This window comes from Megascapheus bottae, chromosome 12 (genome assembly GCF_031878675.1).
Source record: "Megascapheus bottae isolate mThoBot1 chromosome 12, mThoBot2.hap1, whole genome shotgun sequence".
NCBI classification, from domain to species: domain Eukaryota; kingdom Metazoa; phylum Chordata; class Mammalia; order Rodentia; family Geomyidae; genus Megascapheus; species Megascapheus bottae.
Window position 1 is genome coordinate 19,332,006 of NC_143520.1, and position 17,972 is coordinate 19,349,977.

Here is a 17,972-nt window from a genome sequence, read left to right on the forward strand (position 1 = left end):
CCCACTAAGAAGACTATAAGCTTGTTAAGCAGCTTGAATATCATATAAATTATGCTCAATATCAGTAGGTAAATTTTTCAATGTGCTTTTAATTAAAAAAGAGAAACTTAGCTCAACTGGATCATTTTACTGTTTCAGATTTTGTTATTCTATTTTAAATATAAATACACAAATAAAACCCTAAATAATCATTTTATGGAATCCTAAAGACAACACCAGTATTCTACTGAAAGATGCTTCAACAATTCTATCTCCTTTTGATCATTTAATATTACATATCTGACAAGTTCTCTAAAATTGTTGGGACAGGAATATGTATAACATGAAAAGTTAATAAAATGCAGTTGTGCTCAGATTCAAATGCAAAGCATAGGTAGCTTCTTATCCGAAGTTAAATGCATTTGTGCCATCGTAGATAAAAAGTACTTTAAAATAATTGACAGAGTAATACATAAATACATTGCTGTTGGCTTATCCAGAATACTCTTTGTAATGAACATGCTTAATGAAATCAAGTCTGCTCAGTTTGAAAATGTCTCAGATCTCTCTGGGTTTCCCATGCCCCACAAACCTTCAATAACTTCCATTTTCATACCCTTTCTTTGTGTAAAGTAAACCAACATGAGCACTTCATCTGAGAAACCATTAAATATTTTTTGAAACACTATAGGCATTGCAATATAAATTTCAGGAAATTACCTTGCAGTCTAGATGCTGATAAACATTCTTCTACTCAGCAAACTTGTCTTTGTGTGGCACACTAAAATGCTAACAGCACCAATGTATGCTTAAGAAAAACTAGATAACAGTTTTATAATGTATCATATCTTTAAACAGATAGCTATGCTACTTTTATGTTGTTCTGATTGATTTATCCTACTTTCATCACTTAAAACATTATATGTAGTCTCATTTAATTGGAAAAAGAAAGAGCCCAGACATTGCTGCTATCATACAATGAATCTCTTCCTTTAGTTCCCATTTCATAGAAAAGGTCAAGGTAAACACAAGCACACACATCCATGCACACATATACATCTCTAAAATTCAAATTGATTAGCTGTTATTCATTACTATAAATACTACTTGCTCGGATAGTGAAAGAAAAATCTGAAACTAGACAATTTAATTGCCTTCTAAATGGTTACAAGATGAAGCAATAACCTTCCATTCTAATAATATCATTACAATTCACAAGGTCATACCTGATGACTTAGAGACTCAAAAGGCTCACAGGTTCCAGACTGCATGACCTTTCTATTTCCAGAAACCCCTAAAGATTGCATTTTCTGCCTTACAAAAGATAATCACAGCCATCTCTCTCTGTCAGCATCTTCAGGGCTAGTGAAGAAAATATCAAATAGCAGATTTGTCCATCAGTATCTGTTTAAGCTATCATCACAATTTGTCCTCTCTCTTGTGCAGTTACAAACACATAGGACTAAGAGAGGCTGACACAGTTGTATTTGCTGATGCTGCTAATGCTGTCTGAAAACAGTAAGCTTCTGCGTGGAGCAATTCTGCATCATCGAAACAAGCAATCATCCACGTCCTTCAGGTTTCCCACTTCCGCTACTATACAGATTTCACTTCCCCAGAGAACTTTGATTGCTTTTGTCAGTCCTTTTAAAATAAGCAATGCTCTATTTAATTAAGGATCCAATAAGCCTGTTATAAATACCATGTTAAAATGTCAATTCTTAATTATTAGGCAGCTACCTTCATTCATGACTAGGCTTATTATAATGATTTAACAAGTAAAATTGTGTTCCATGTTGATGGAATCTATTCTCTGAATCATGTGTATCAACATTTATCTAGCTCATCAGGATTAGAGATGCCTCAAAGTAAATTATTTTTTATTCTGGCCATCTTTGTGAATAAATAAACGTCCATTCACTTTTAATTTTCATGTTCTTCAGACCCACCATCACATAAAAAAGTTTTCTGTGCTTTTATTTATGTGTTTCATATGAAAAAGTTAAAGCATAATTATTGAATTCTAAGATTGAATAGTTAAACTTAGATCCAAACTTACATAAAAATTATTGTAAGTAATATGACAAATAGTCAAATCATTGAGCTTTGGTAATGGTTTCTTTTACCTTAACATAACAGATTCTGGCATTTTTCATGTATTTTATTGTCAGGGTAACATATAGAGGGGTTACCATTACACTCATCAGGTAGGGGCACATCACTTCTTGAACATTGGCACCCCAAGTAATTGTGGAAATTTTAAACATCAGTAAAATAACTTGATAATAAAGAACCAGTATCTTCTAAAAGTATTATTGGAAATTCTTTCCCTTTGCCATGTGATAAAGGGTTGTTTTTAGAAATAAAGTAAATAAAAGTCAAGATTATAGTAAATAGACTACATTTAAATGTAGGACACAAAGTATAACTTTACCCTAAAATAATCATCACATTAAGTACAGTCTCAACCAATGACATGACAAACAACATATAACTGTGAGTAAACTAATTAAAATTGAATAGCTAACATGCCATACAAAAATATTTTAGACAAATGCAGACTAATAATAAATCAGTGCAATTTCCTTTCTTCCATTTACAATCAATGAAAATATATATATGTATGTATGCATGTATATACATATTAGTGTGCAGACAAATTCCAAGAAGTCAGTAAACCGGGATTCCCTAGTGGTCTTCTCAACACTATCTTTTCAGACAACTTACTGCCATAACTATACAAGCTCAGGTGCAGGACTTGAAGTTTCAGCAATACATATACATAGTTAATATTACTAGATGGTAAATCATAGGAATAAAAAATATATTTTACCAACATACCCTTTTATTATCATCAAAACAAGTATTCATTTTTAAAGAGATTTTCTTGATAAGGTCTATATATCCCATTTGTAGTATTTTTATATTAAAAATTGACTATCATCTACATGTTGGATACTGTACAGATACTAGAGACTCCTTAACAAACAGCCCTAGATCTGCCTTCACAAAAAGTAGTCAAATAATTATATTTGGTTATAATAAATGAATTAGTAGGTATACACCTCAATAGCAGGATACTGAGAATAACTCCTCATACTGAGCTGTTGGCACTGAAAAAGTACTTTTAAAAAGTCACATTTAAGGAACTGTACATCAAAGTTACATTTTAAAATGTGAGGAGAGATGGAATTTGAGAAGCCAAGATCCAATCAAGAGACACCTTGCAAAACACTAAAAGAGTTTGAGTGTTATTCTTAAGGGAATGAAAAGTCATCATTATAATCCACTTCATAGCTTTAGTATCTTGACTAAAGAATGGATAATCCACTGAGTAAGAAAAATGTGGAGGAAAAGAGATGTTAGTCATTATAAAACTCTTGTCAGAGAATGATGAAAGCTTGAACCAAAGTAGTGACAAGTAGATATAGAAAGGAATCATATTGGTATAGTATCTCACTTTGTTATCTGATATATTGAACTTATTTGTATTTGGATATTTGAAATTTGATAGGGAAGGGGGGAAAACCAAGACGGGTGGGGGGTGTGGGGGGGGAGGGAAACGGGTACCAAGACATGTGAAAGGGTATCAATGTATGTGAATTAATGCACCTTCTATCTGGCAAATATCATGTAACCCTTTTACTAATTACAATAAAAAAAAGAAAGGAATGACAGGCTTCAGATCTATGAGTTAGTGAATATGAATAGAATCTGATAGCTTATAGGATAAATAAAAGAAAGAGAGTTATCAAGGTTTACTCCCAATCTTAGATTATTATGAATCTCATCTCATAACCAATACACATTTTATAAACAGCAAACTTCCTTTGTTTATTGTTTATCCATGTTATATAGAAAGTTTGCTTTGATGAATCCATTGGAAGTTCTTCAAGGGAAATATTTGGCTACTATTCTATGTCCTCTCTAATATGTACAACTTAGTTATTCAATGAATAATAAATGGAAAATAAGAAGGTTGAGCTTCTTCTACTAGGTTATTAGAGCGTTTATACAAACTCTTGATGATATTAACTAGTAACATATTGATAAAAAAGGATATCCTCAAAATAAAACAAGAAAAAATAATAAATGAAGTGAACTATTAATGCAATGAAAACTATAAAATAGCAAAGAGATAAATTGTTGATATTAGAGACAGACAAATCTCCCATGTGGCAGAATTGATATTATGAGTATTGACAGTGATCTACAGAGTAAATGCAACCTTCACCAAGTTCCATAGCGAATAGAAAAAAATAATTACAAAATTCACAAGAAATAACTGAATCCTCAAAAACCCAAAGCAATCCTGAGGAAAAACAGTAATGCTGACATATACTATAGAGCCACAATTACTAAAGCAGCATGGTACTGGCACAAAACAGGTAAGTAGGCCAAAATGGAAGACACAAAAATAAATACACATGGCTATAAATCACATCATTTTCAAAAAAAAAAAGGTGCCAAAATTATTGTAGAAAAGTCAGTTTCTTCGGAAGTAGAGCTGTGGCTCAAGTGATAGAGTGCTAGCTGTTAGCAAAAAAAAAAAGAGCTCACAGACAGTCCCAGGTCCTGAGTTCAAGCTCCATGATAGGGAGAAAAAAAAAAGTAATGTATTAGCCAGGCACCAGTGGCTCACACCTGTAATCCTAGCTACTCAGGACGCTGAGATGTGAAGGTCACCATGAGGTTCTTACCTCCAATTAACCACCAAAAAATTAGAAATGGAAGTGGTAGTGTACCTCAAAGTGGTAGAAAGCTACCCTTGAGCTAAATAGCTCAAGGACAGCACCCAGGCCCAGAGTTCAAGTGCCACAACTGACCAAAAAATAGTATCCTCAAGAAACACTGTGGGAAAACTGGATATTCCCTTAGAAAACTGAAAATAAATCCCTATCTCTTGTTCTGTTAAAAAAAAATCAATGAAATGGACCCCAAACCTTAAAATTAAGACCTGGTACATTGAAGTTGCTACAGAAAATCATACTTAGACCACTTTCAGAACTAGAAATGGAAAGTCACTTTTTAAATAATATTCCAGTTGCTTAGTAAATAAGGTCAAGAACAGACAAATGAAATTTAAAGACTCTGTCAAAAGAGACAATTACCAGAATGAAATAACACCCAACAGAATGGGAGAGAATTATTGGCATCTATTCATCAGACAAAAGATTAATAAAGGCCTCAATAAATCAAACGCAAAAAGAACAAATAATTTACCTTAAAAATGGATGAAATCAGCCAGGCATAGTGGCTCACCCCTGTAATCCTAGCTACTCAGGTGGCTGAGACCTGAGGTTCATGGCTCAAAGCCAGCTTGGACACTAAAGAAGGTGAGACTCATCTCTAATTACTCACTAGAAAACTGGAAGTGGGGCTGTGGCTCCAATTACTCACTAGAAAACTGGAAATGGGGCTGTGGCTCCAGGGGTAGGGTGGTAATCTTGAGCTGAAGAGCTCAAGGACAGAGCCCAGGCCCAGAGTTCAAGCCCTATGACCTACAAAAATAAATAAATAAATAGGAGAAAATCATTTGACAGATCTCAAAAGAGTAAATATAAATATCTAATACATAAAGAATACTTGACATCCTTATACATAAAAAAATTCAAATTAAAGTGACACTGAGATTGCAACTTAACTCGGGCTATCATGAAGAAAACAAATAAGGAAACATGGGAAAAGGAATTCTCGTACGCTGTTACTGGGGATGAAGTCACAATAGAAATGAGCTTAAAAGCTTTAGTTTGTGAAGTTTCCTCCAGAAACTAAAAATAATATTACTATGTTATACTGATGAACCAATGTTGGACATACAGCTAATGAAATATATGTCAGTACATTGATGTACACCATTTTTATAAAAGCACTATTCAACAATATCAGGGAAGGGATTACTATCCAAAATATTTAAAATTTTTATAAGTATGTATATTAATGTATGGATGTGTAAATTATGTGCATATGGGTATATAATATATAAATTATATATGATAATGTAATCTAATGTGCTATATGATATAATTTATTCTATAAAATAATTCATATTCATTCACAATTTTTAAATTATAATTTATACTAAAATATATTTAATTATAATTTGTAGGATGACATGACTGTACAAAAAAACTTGAAGGAGGAAGAATAATGTAGGTAGTATGAATAAAGATTAATAACACAATAAAATGAATATCATGGTAGTAGATGGGCTTTGAAATATTCTCCCAAACCTGTGTTCATGTGTAGCTATGCTCAAAGGTGGAATTTGGGGCAAATGATTGGATCCTTGGAGTTCTGATTCCGTCAATAGACTAATCAATCTACTGACAAGTTCATAATTAGATGGGCTATTGGATGAAAGCATTGGAAAGCTGGATTAACACAATCATAATAAAATCATTAATGAAAACTAAGCTCTTGGGTCATGGAGACTGGCCTAGTGGTAGAGTGCTTGGCTAGCATGCATGAAGACCAGGATTCAATTCCTCGGTACCACATACATAGAAAAAAGCCAGAAATGATGCTGTGGCTCAAGTGGTTGAGCTCTAGCCTTGAGAAAACCCAAGGAAAGAGCTCAGGCCCTGATTCCCAAGCCCAGGACTGGTGAGGGAAAAGAAGGAAAAAGAAAAATAAGATCTCTACTTATGAGGCAAATATATTTTAAGTATGAAAAATATACTCTGGAAAAATAGACCATTTATTTTATTTTTAAAATACAGTCCCCTTATATGACTCAACTTTGGGTATGTGTGCCAGACCTAGGGCTTGAACTCAGGGCATGTGCACTGTGAGCATTTGTGTTCAAGGCTAGTGTTCTACCATATTAGCCACAGCTCTACTTCCAGCTCTTTGGTGATTAATCAGAAATATAAATCTCACAGTCTTTCCTCCATGGGCTGGCTTCGAACTGTGATCTTTGATCTCAACCCTCTGAAAAGCTAGTATTAGAGGCATGAGCCATAGGGGCCCAACCATGACTCACCTTTTATACATATGTGTGTGTATACACATGTCTATATGGGAGGAGAGAGTGCTCGAGCTTTTCTTATCAAAATAGGACCTGGTTTCTGAGAAACATGGTAATTGGAGAAATACCCTGTATCTCATATACATCCTCATGCCACAAAAATGCCTTGAATTTCAGTCTTTAATCTTTTACATGTAATTCTGCTCAGTTCCATTAAAATATTCAAATCTATTTCTTTTAGTTTATCTAAACTTTCAAAAAGCCTTCTTTATGTGTCTTGCATATCATTTATTATGTTTCTGATTGATTGTTTATTTTCACACTTTATTTATATTGAGCTAAAGCTAGTACAGACTGTTTTTGACAGATTAGCTCTCAAGCCAGTTTTAGTGTTATATGAAAAAAAAAGAGAAAATTGTGTGGCAGGACTTTGTGTTATGATTTGTCTAACTAATTGTTATGGTATGTGCAGAGATTTTAGCAAACTGGGCAAGAAGAAAATAGAATTTTCATTTGTACGAAGATTACAGTTGATATTAGGGCACAGGACACCAAGTCTATGTGGTGAACAATAAACCCATTCCAAATGGAGACCTAATAGAATGAGAAGAAACTAACCATCTCTGTAAAGCCTTAATTTTCCTGATAAATAATCACTTCTGCCTACTAGGATATATTTCATGGGTGTCACAGTATAAATGTCAGTTCAGATGAAGTCATTGTACTTTAAAAATAAACTTGTAAATAGAGATTCCCTCCTTGAACACTTGTTTGTTAAACTTGTCATTTAAAATATGATGTAAAAATCAACGTTAATAAATTCTCTAATAAAAAATGCACGAGAAAAAAATAAATAAAATAAAAAATAAACAACCTCTGCCTTTTGACATAGGTAAGCAGATAGTATCTTCTCAATATACTAATGAACACAGAAAGCTTCAATAATATGTCATGCCTTTTAATCCCTTTTATTTTATTTTTTGCCAATCCTGTGGTTGAGCTCAGGGCCTGAGCATTATGGTTGGGCTTTCTAAAAGTTAGAGCTCTACCACTTGTGTCACACTACCACTTTTGGCTTTTTCTATGTATGTGGTGCCACGGAATTGAACCTGGGTCTTTGTACTTGCTAGGCAAGCATTCTACTACTATGCACTAATTTCTTTTTTTAAAAAAATATTTTAGTATTATTGTAGAGGTAATGTACAAAGGAGTTGATTTTTTATCCTTAAAACAAGCTTTTGTCTGATGTACTGCTGGTAAAGATGTAAAATCTTCTCCCAATCTATTGGCTTTCTTACTAGGTTAGGAATGTTTCCTTCAGAAACTATTTATTTTGATGTACTTTCACTTCAAAAGTCCCTTTTTTATCTGTTGGACCCCTGGAACTCTTTCCAAGAGGGTGAACCCATACTATGGGTTCTAATATTTCTCTTATTCTCTTTTATTGTAATTTCAAAGTTTCAGATCTGATGTTGAGTTCTAAGATCCACTCTGAGTTAATATTAGTGCATGGTGACAAATAGGAATCCACTTTTAGTTTTTTGCATATGGATACCCAGTTTTTCCAACACCAGCCATTGAAGAGGCTATTTTTTTCCTACTGTATGTTTTTTCCCATTGTATGTTTTTGGCTACCTTGTCAAATGACAGATAACTGCATGTGTACTATCTATAGCTGGGTTTTCTAATTTGTTTCATTGATCTTTAGGCCTACTTTTGTGCCAGTACCAAGCTGTTTCTGTTATTATAGCTCTATGGCGGATCCTGAGATCTGATATTGTGATACTACCCACATTAGTAGTAGTAGTAGTAGCAGTAGTAGTTAGTAGTGGTAGTAGTATTTTGCCTAGAATTGCTTTGTCTATTCTAGGTCATTTCTTGTTTCATGTGATTTTTGTATTATTTTCTCTATCTTCATAAAGAATGTTACTGAGATTTTGATGGAGATTGCATTGAATTAGTGTATCGTTTTTGGCAGTCTGGCCATTTTTCTCAATATGGATTCTACATATCCATGAACATGAAAGACTTTTCTGTTTTGGTGTCCTCTTTGGTTTCATTCTTCAAATTTTTATAGTTTTCACTATAAAGATCCCTTACACATTTGGCTAAATTTTTTCCTAAGTATTTTTAGGCTATTTCAAATGGAGTTGTTTTTCTGATTTCCCTTTCTGCTTGTACATGGTCAGCATACAGAAAGGCTACTGAGTTAATTTTTTTATTCTGCTACTTTACCCATGTGATTGATCAATTCTAGGAGACTGGAGATTGAGTCTTCTGGGTCATTTAGGTATAAAATCATATCATCTGCAAGTAAAGATAATTTGGCTTCTTCTTTCTGTATGTGAATCCCTTGGTCTTCTTTTCTTACCTTTCTGTTCTGCCTAGAAATCCCAAGGAAAAGATCTTTACCTGTAAAGACCCAATATATACAAGGAGCTCAGGAAAATAACCCCTCCCAAACTTAACAAACCAATCTGTAAATGGGAAAAAGAGCTATAGAGAGACTTCTCAGAAGTAAAACTAAGAGTCACAAAGGAACATGAGGAAATGCTCATTTGAATCAAAGTCACAACAGAATAGCAAAGTCGACCATTTAAAACCAATGAAATGATTTATGGAAACCTAGCATTTCTACTCCTTATGACATTTATGTAATAAAAAAAAAACCTAGAGGAGATAGACTTTCCAAAGATCTATCAAAAAATATCAGCTAAAGAACCAACTAGGAGAGCCAATAATTTTCTCCAATCACTATTCTTGTGCTGAGCAAATGAGGGGAAAATATCATGACACTTGATAATATTTTGCCAGTCCTTGGGCTAGAACTCAGGGCCTGAACACTGTCCTTGGGCTTTCTCAAGGCCTAGTGCTCTACTACTTGAGTCACAGCACCACTTCCAGCTTTCTCTACGTACGAGGTACGTTGGAATCAAACCCTGGTCATCATGTATGCTAGGCAAGCACTCTACCACTAGGCCAAACTGGCAGCCCCATCATTTGATATTTTAAAAGATCTTGTTAATCATGAAAAATTGTTCAACATCTCCAGCCATGAAGGGTAGACATAGTCAGAGTGGTCATCATCAAGAATATAAAAACAGGCTTCACTGTTGCCATTGTGCATGCTTTTTGTGCCCTGTGGGTATGAGTGTGACAGTTAGAAAAAGATTAAGGAAAACAGATCTTCATTTAGTTCCTATTGCAGTGTGGTGAAATGTCTTAACATAGAGAATGAAGGAAATGATGCAGCTGTTTTAGAAAAACAAGCATTTGCAATAGGAGAAAAAAACTGGGTTGCATATTGCTCCCCAAAATGATTTTGTGAATGAAAATCCTAAACAAGTATTAAAGGAAGAAAAAGCACAATTAGCGAAGCAGATTCAGGAGAAAGAAGAACTTCTCCAAGACTAAAACTAGTCAAAATATATTAATCAAAGAATGACCTATTTATGACTCTATAGATATAATGTTTTATTACATAGATTAATATATATCTGTGATATACAAACCCTCAGTCTAACTTTAATTATATTCTAAAATCTAAGTGCCAGTTATTGTATATAGAGATTCCCTTTTTGAATACTTGTTAAACACATCATTTGAACTATGTTGTAAAAATCAATGTTAATAAATTCTTTAATTTAAAAAAAAAATGACCTGTCAGGCCAGGAGCATGCATGATCTAGTGGTAGAGTGCTTATCTAGCATGCACAAAGTCTTGGGTTCAATTCATCAGTACCATACATAGAAAAAAGCTGGAAGGGGTGCTGTGGCTCAAGTGGTAGAGCGCTAGCCTTGAGAAAGCCCAAGAATAGCACTCAGGCCCTGAGTTCAGGCCCCAGGACTGGCAGAAAAAAAAAGAATGAATGACCTGTTTTGGTTGTTGATAAAGAAGTTGAGAAACTAGCTGTAGTCAGTCAGCTATGTCTAAAGAGAACAAGAAACTAAGCCTTACTTAACTGATTGACCACTATGGGTTAGATGATAAATTGCTACATTATAACAAAAGTTGAGAAAACATTTGAGATGATTAATTCAGGTTTTTTACTCCAGGACATGATATGTACATATGCATGTAGGTATGTGTGTATAGTGTTTTCCAACTAACCTAGGGTTGATAAACAAACAAAAACGACACACACTGTTTAGTTTGTTAAGACCTGGGAATCCAAATTATCCACTGAGATCTGTAGTATGCTCTTAACAAACAGGATTATCAAGGCAGACAATTTCCATGACATGGCATGTGTATTAACAGAAAAGAGAAAAAGTCTGCTATATCCATGGTTGACTCAGAGGAAAGAGAACTTGCAATCAATTGTATGCTTTGTTTTTGCTTTTTGTGGGATTTTTTGTGTATATGTTTTTGTTTTGTTGGTCATGTGGCTTGAATTCTGGGCCTGGGCCTGTCTCTGACTCTTCAGCTCAAGGCTACTACCCTACCCCTTGAGCCACAGCACCACTTGTGGTTTTCTAGTGGTTAATTGGAGATAAGAGTCTCAAGGACTTTAGTACAGGGGATGGTTTTGAACCACAATCCCCATATCTCAGCCTTCTGAGTAACTAGGATTACAGGTATGAGCCACCACTCCCAGCTCTCAATCATTATATTTAAGTATTTGAATTTTTAATTACTCAGCCCCATCTTGGATCTGTCTTTCTATGCCCCAAAATTTCTGTCTCAGAAATAGCATAGGAAATGTAACTAATGTTCACTTCCTGGCTGAATCATCCAAGTTTATTTCAGCAATCATTCTATGACTGGGGGGCGGGAAGCTGATCAACAAAATAATGTTCTTCCTGTCATTAACCTTCATTCCTACCCACCAGTTCACTGTATGGGTGATCAGTTAAATCTACAGAGATTTTCCTAAATGGCAGATTTTATAATAGCCCTCTTGTTTTGTCTGCACCAGTATATAGCAGACATATTAATGTTTAAAATTGCAAAACAGTGAAATGGCATTATCACTTAGATATCGTCGTCTGTAATCCCAACAATATTCCTGGGAATGCAGAAGTCTACAGGCTGTGGAAGGGCAGAGATTTTCTTATTATGTAATTATCATTATATGAGTAGAACAATAAACTATTTTATAGAACTAGGAAGCACTATTTTTATGTTTCCTAAAACCTATTGATTAGGACACAAAACTTTGCTCTGTTAGAATAAGAGCTTATTATGTTTTCAAAATATGTCATGATTTACAAATGATTTCAAATGCTGAAAAATAGTTTACTTTGTTTAAATTGGTAGAATAGAGATTGATGTTCAAAATTCCAATAGTTTCAAGCAAATAAAGAGTATGTCCTTATATGTTAAAAGAAAAAGAATACTAAAATAGCAGATGCTGGCATACATATGGAGAAAACAGAACCCTAATACATTGTCAGTGGGAATGTAAACATATTCAACCACTCTGGAAAGCAGTTTAGAGATTCCTCAAAACATGAAACAGAGATTGTTTCTTAAGTAATGCACCTTCTATCTGGCAAATATAATGTAACCCTTCTATTAATTACAATAAAAATATATTTTTAAAAACTAAACAGAAAACTACTCTCTGATCTAGCAATATAACTCAGGAATTCATCCAAAATTTGACAAATCAGTATACAGTATGGCCACTTGCACAATCGTGTTCATTGTTACACTCTTCTCTATAGCCAAGAAACAGCCCAGAGAGCCCTCAGCAGAAGAACTGATCGAGAAAATGTGGTACATATACACATGAAATTTTACTCATCTCCTAGAAAGAGTATTATATCACTTGCAAAGCAAGGATGGACCTAGGAAAAATTATGTTAACAAGTAAATCAGGCATATCTAGACAAGCACAACATGTTTGTTCTCATTTGTAAGACAGGAATACATATACAAAAAAAACATACATAAAGTTGTATTCAAGTGTACACAAATGTATTAATCAAAGTGCCGTATTTTCTTTTTTTCCATTTTCCTGATTTTTTTTCTTTTCTTCCTATATTTTTATTGTAATTAATAGAAGGGTTACATTATATTCACCAGATAGAAGGTGCATTACTTCACATACATTGATACCCTTTCTCATGTCTTGGTCCCCATTTCCCTCCCCCCATCCCCATCCCTCATCTTGTTTTCCCCCCTTCAGTATCCAATTTCAAATAACCAAATACAAATATATCCAATATATCAATAACAAAGTGAGATACTGTAACAATATGAGATAACCAAGAGACAGCAAAAGAGATGAAAGATAACATAGTACATTAAGGACATCGCTCATTATATGGCTTTTGTTTCTATATCCTAGAGGTCCTTTCATTTAGCGTCATACTATATGGCCTTATGTATCTAGGTTTTGCTCTATTGTAAATCTCTGCTAGGAGAGCCCAAGGTTTCCACTGATTATGACAAATGAGGGAAACCATTGAGCCTAAGTTCCTTTGAGTCTGGCTTACTTCATTTAATATGATTTTTTCTAAGTCTTTCCATTTCCTTACAAATGAGGTTATGTCATTCTTTCTGACAGCAGCTTAGAATTCCATTCTGTATAAATATCACATCTTGTTGATCCACGCATCAACTGAGGGACATCTGGGTTGGTTCCATATCTTTTTTATGGTAAATAGTGCTGCAATGAACATCATTGTGCTAGTGGCTTTAGTATGTCCTTGTTTCTGGACAATTGGGTAAAGGCCAAGTAGTGGAATTGCTGGGTCATAGGGGAGTTCTATGTTTAGTGTTTTGAGGAACTGCCATACTGCTTTCCATAGTGGTTGAACGAGTTTGCACTCCCACCAACAGTGTAGTAGTGATCCCTCCTGGCCACATCCCCTCCAGCACCTTGATCCTGGCTATTCTAACAGGAGTGAGGTGGAATCTTAGAGTTGTTTTGTTTTGCATTTCTTTTATGGCCAGAAATGTCTAGCATTTCTTCATGTGTCTATAGGCCATTCTTATTTCTTCTTCAAAGAAGACTCTCTTTAAGTCTTTGGTCCATCTTTTAATGGGATGGTTGTTTCTTTGGAGATTAGTTTTTGGAGTGATTCAATTTTTTGAGCTGTTGATATATTTTAGATATGAGGCCTTTGTCTGTTGTATGGTTAGTGAAGATCTTCTCCCACTCTGTAGGCTTTCTAGTTAATTTGCTAGCTATGTCCTTTGCCATACAGAAGCTCTGCAGTTTAATGCAGTCCCACTTATCCAGACTTTCTTTTATTCATTGTGTTTCTTGGTCAAGACAAGGATGCCCACTCTCTCCACTCGTATTTAACATAACATTAGAATTCCTAGCCAGAGCAATAAGGCAAGAAGCAAGCATAAAGGGGATCCAAATAGGGAAAGAGGAGTGAAACTTTCCCTCTTTACAGGTGACATGATTCTGTATTTAAAGAACCCTACAGACTCCACTCCCAAAGTGCTTGAGCTGATTCAAACCTTTGGCAAGGTAGCAGGTTATAAAATTAATCCTCAAAAATCAACCGCCTTCCCATATGCCAACAATGAGATGAACAAGGCAACAATTAGGAAAGCAACTCCTTTATTTTCAAAGAAAATAAAGTACCTAGGAATTAACCTAACAAAGTGCCATATTTTCAAGGGAGAAATAAAACGGTACCATTCTTTAGAAATACTAATGGACTAATTCAAGAAAATGAATACCAGGAAACTGGCACTTGAAAGTGAAGAGGACTTAGGGGAAAGCAGATAGTCAAATGCAGAAGGAAAAGGATAGAAAATATAGTCATAATATTCAATGCAAATCCAGTGAAAGTAGAAATGTTGAAAAGAGGAGCTTGCTGGGAAAAATACAATAGAGTGACGAAAAGGGTGACATTGATGAAGATGCTTTGTACTTACAACCTAGTTTAATGGATGTTAACCCCTTTGTATAACTACTTAAAGATAATCAAAATAAAATGTTAAAAGCTGTATTTAAAATGATATTTACAATTAAATTTTCTGATAGACTTAGTTATCATTTTCTGTTGGAATAGTTATTTCAGAAACTAAGCCTGTAATCCCAGCTACAGGTGGGAAGATCTGAAGAGAGGCATAGTCTGAGGCCAATTTCGAACAAAAAGTATGAGACCAGAATACTTTAGGCACTCAAAAATAAGGAATGAAAGAAAAGGAATCTTTTTTTTCTATTTGACTGACCTTGGGAGTTACCATTTCTCTGTATTTTAAACTTATAATATTTATTCAGTCTTCATTTTATTGATCTCCAGATACCTTACTGTTATTATGTTGAGTACAAAAAGTAAAAACTATATCATATTCCCATAGGGAAATATTTTTACTAAGTTTTAATTTCACCTCCAGCCTTTTCATGTATAAGTGCATGAAGAATTCAGTGACCACAGGATTTAATGATATAAAAAATTAATCCTTGTTGACAGTAGGATTTTTAAAAATAATCTACCTCAATACCATTTACATCCAACAGCAATATAAAACTAAAATAATAATGATGGAAGAATTTACTATTCCTTCAAAAATAATTCTTCATTTCTCTTTGACTAATAGTTATGCTTTAAATTTTAAAATTGGGTTAATGCTGAAACTCCCTTCTAAATTAATTAGGTGAACTAACAAACTCATTAAATATGCTTCTTTCACAGAACACAATTCAAACAACCATCTATACTGATTATCCTCAAACAACATAGTTTGTTATGTCACCATGTTTTTATATCTTTTCTCTTTCAGCCTTACCAAGATTTGTTTTCTATAACTTCCAAAATTAGTTTTTTATGAAAAAAGTACGCCCAGAAACAGAAAAGGCCTATCCATTTTTCTCAAACTTGACAATGTTTCTGAATTTCATTCATTTAGCTATGTTTTAATATTTCTGCTTTAACTGTAGTCTCTGACCTAAGCAACCTAAGTATGTTTGTGGGAAAACATTTAAACATAAATAAGATCACAAATATATTACTTCTACATACAAGTTTCATGAAAGTTAAGGGGCCTGAGCCCTTCAATAATATGTACTGCAGAGCCCACAATTTTATATTCACTAAGCACTTATGATATCAGATCAGAGAGACTAAACATTTATCAAAATCACATATATTCTCAATAACATTACTAAAGAACATAGGTAGACATTAAAGTCAAGACAGTGAGCTGTTGAAAACTGGCATTACAATTAGGAATATGTTAAAAATTCCTTTAAATTTTCACCATAAGAAATACAATTATGATTTCTGTACAATAAACAGATATGGAAATAATGAAGTTATCCATGGATATAAACTAGATGATGAAAATGAAGTATATCTAATGATGCATTCTTTAGCCTTAAAAAATGAACGTCTACCATTTGCAGCAACATGGATAAAACTGGAGGGAGCTGTACTAAGTGCTGTGTGTGTGTGTGTGCGTGTGTGTTAGTGTGACAGAGAGAGAAGGAGAGAGAGAGAGAGAGAGAGAGATTGATTTTCCTGGCAAATTTTCAACTTTATTGAGTTAATTGACAAATGAATAGTGTATGTAGTTACAGCCATTTAATATTTGGTGAGGAAGCCAAAAATATAGAATGGAAAAAGATAGCCTCTTCAACAAATGGATATACCAAGTTATTAATTAACATTGTGTCAGACTGAAGACATGAATGCTCCCAATATAACTCTTCCAAAAATAAGGACAAAACTCTTTCAGCCATACATGTAAGTTAATGTTAATACTCCTTACCTTTTTTAAAATTGTTATTGGTTACTAGCAATTATTTGGGTTTAAAATATCTCAATTTTGTAGGCATTTTTCATTTCTATTGCCATTGAGGACATTTGGAATTCTTTTGAGAGTTTATCATATTTTTTCTTTTTTTAATTGTAATTAATAGAAAGATTACATTATTATTATTTTCTTTTTTTACCTATACAGACATCAACAGTGTCCTTTGAAAACTTCCTCTTCCTAGTTTAATGGAATTAATTTTAATATTATATCTTTACAAATATAGATTAAATATTAAAATATTAACCCTTTAAGTATCATATTCTGAAATCTTTTTCCAAGTTTGCCTCTTGGTTTTAATTTTATTTATTTTACATCCTATCACTTATTCTTGAAGCTAAACTATTCGTTTTCACTCTGACTCTTCTTTAGTGTAGCTTTCCTCTGCCCACCTTCTTGTTGTGGCTAACTCACTGACCCCAGGATCTCATGCTTTGTTACAGCATTTCGGAACCATTCTCATCCTGATATTATGACTGTTTTGAAGGCACGTACTGTGCATTTCTTAATACTACAATACTCTCTTAATACTTCTTAACATTCTCTAGCAAATGCTGAGTAATGTGTAAATAAATGATGGAAAGTATATTCCCTTGCTGAGGTATAATTTCCAAAGATAACATCTTGAAAATAATGTTACAATAGTAACTGACTTCATAATATTTTCTGACATGTTAACATCAGCATTTTTGGCCTGGAATCATTTGCTGTACAGTAAATTTCTTGGTAAATTTTTGGAAAGTTCTATTAATTAGTTTCCCTTCTAAGAAAAAATTAATAATTAAGCTCATCCTTTGAACATTTTAACCTGGTCCATGTGAAAGTCCATGATAAATTCTGTGGAAATATACTTGGAATTAAGTCAAATAATCTTGAGTGATTATTGTCAGAACATGAAATGAAAGGACACTTTGTTAAAGTATTTGTGTTCATATACTTGTTAAAGCCAGTTAAATCAAAGTACTTAGCCACTTACCAACTTTGAAGATAAAATTATTGATTTTTATGGTCCTTAATTTCTTCATGTTTAAATTTTGACTGACAATGACACATCTCAAAAATGTGAATTATATAATATGACGAAGATGCACTTAGCCTAAAATCTAAAACAGAGTAAACAAATGAACAGTAGCTACCATTCGTTTTTAACTGAATTACCCAATACCACTTAGAAGGTTCAGTAACCATTGTAGACTAAATAAATACTGACTAGCATTCATCCTGAATCTAGCAAAATTGAGTTGTCGGGGTAATAAGCAGCTCAATTGTAAATCAAAGCCTCCAATTAGCCTG

General features: G+C 33.7%; 1 protein-coding gene across 7 annotated transcripts in view; it reads right to left on the reverse strand.

Annotated features, from left to right (window-relative positions):
• The window catches only part of Slc4a10 (solute carrier family 4 member 10), a 260,215-nt gene that overhangs the window by 186,346 nt on the left and 55,897 nt on the right, over positions 1–17,972 (reverse strand). For 3 of the 7 annotated variants that reach the window (XR_016537258.1, XM_090342745.1, XM_090342744.1), the window contains exon 1: positions 1,206–1,436. The exons of 1 other annotated variant lie outside the window; for it this stretch is intronic. Coding sequence is in view for 5 of the 6 variants with exons in the window: in XM_090342745.1 (XP_090198871.1) it covers positions 1,206–1,286 (81 nt within the window). In the remaining variant the exon portion in view is untranslated. Of the gene's footprint in view, positions 1–1,205; positions 1,438–17,972 lie in introns of those variants that run through there. 3 more of the 7 variants (XM_090342746.1, XM_090342742.1, XM_090342740.1) reach the window with 1 other exon arrangement.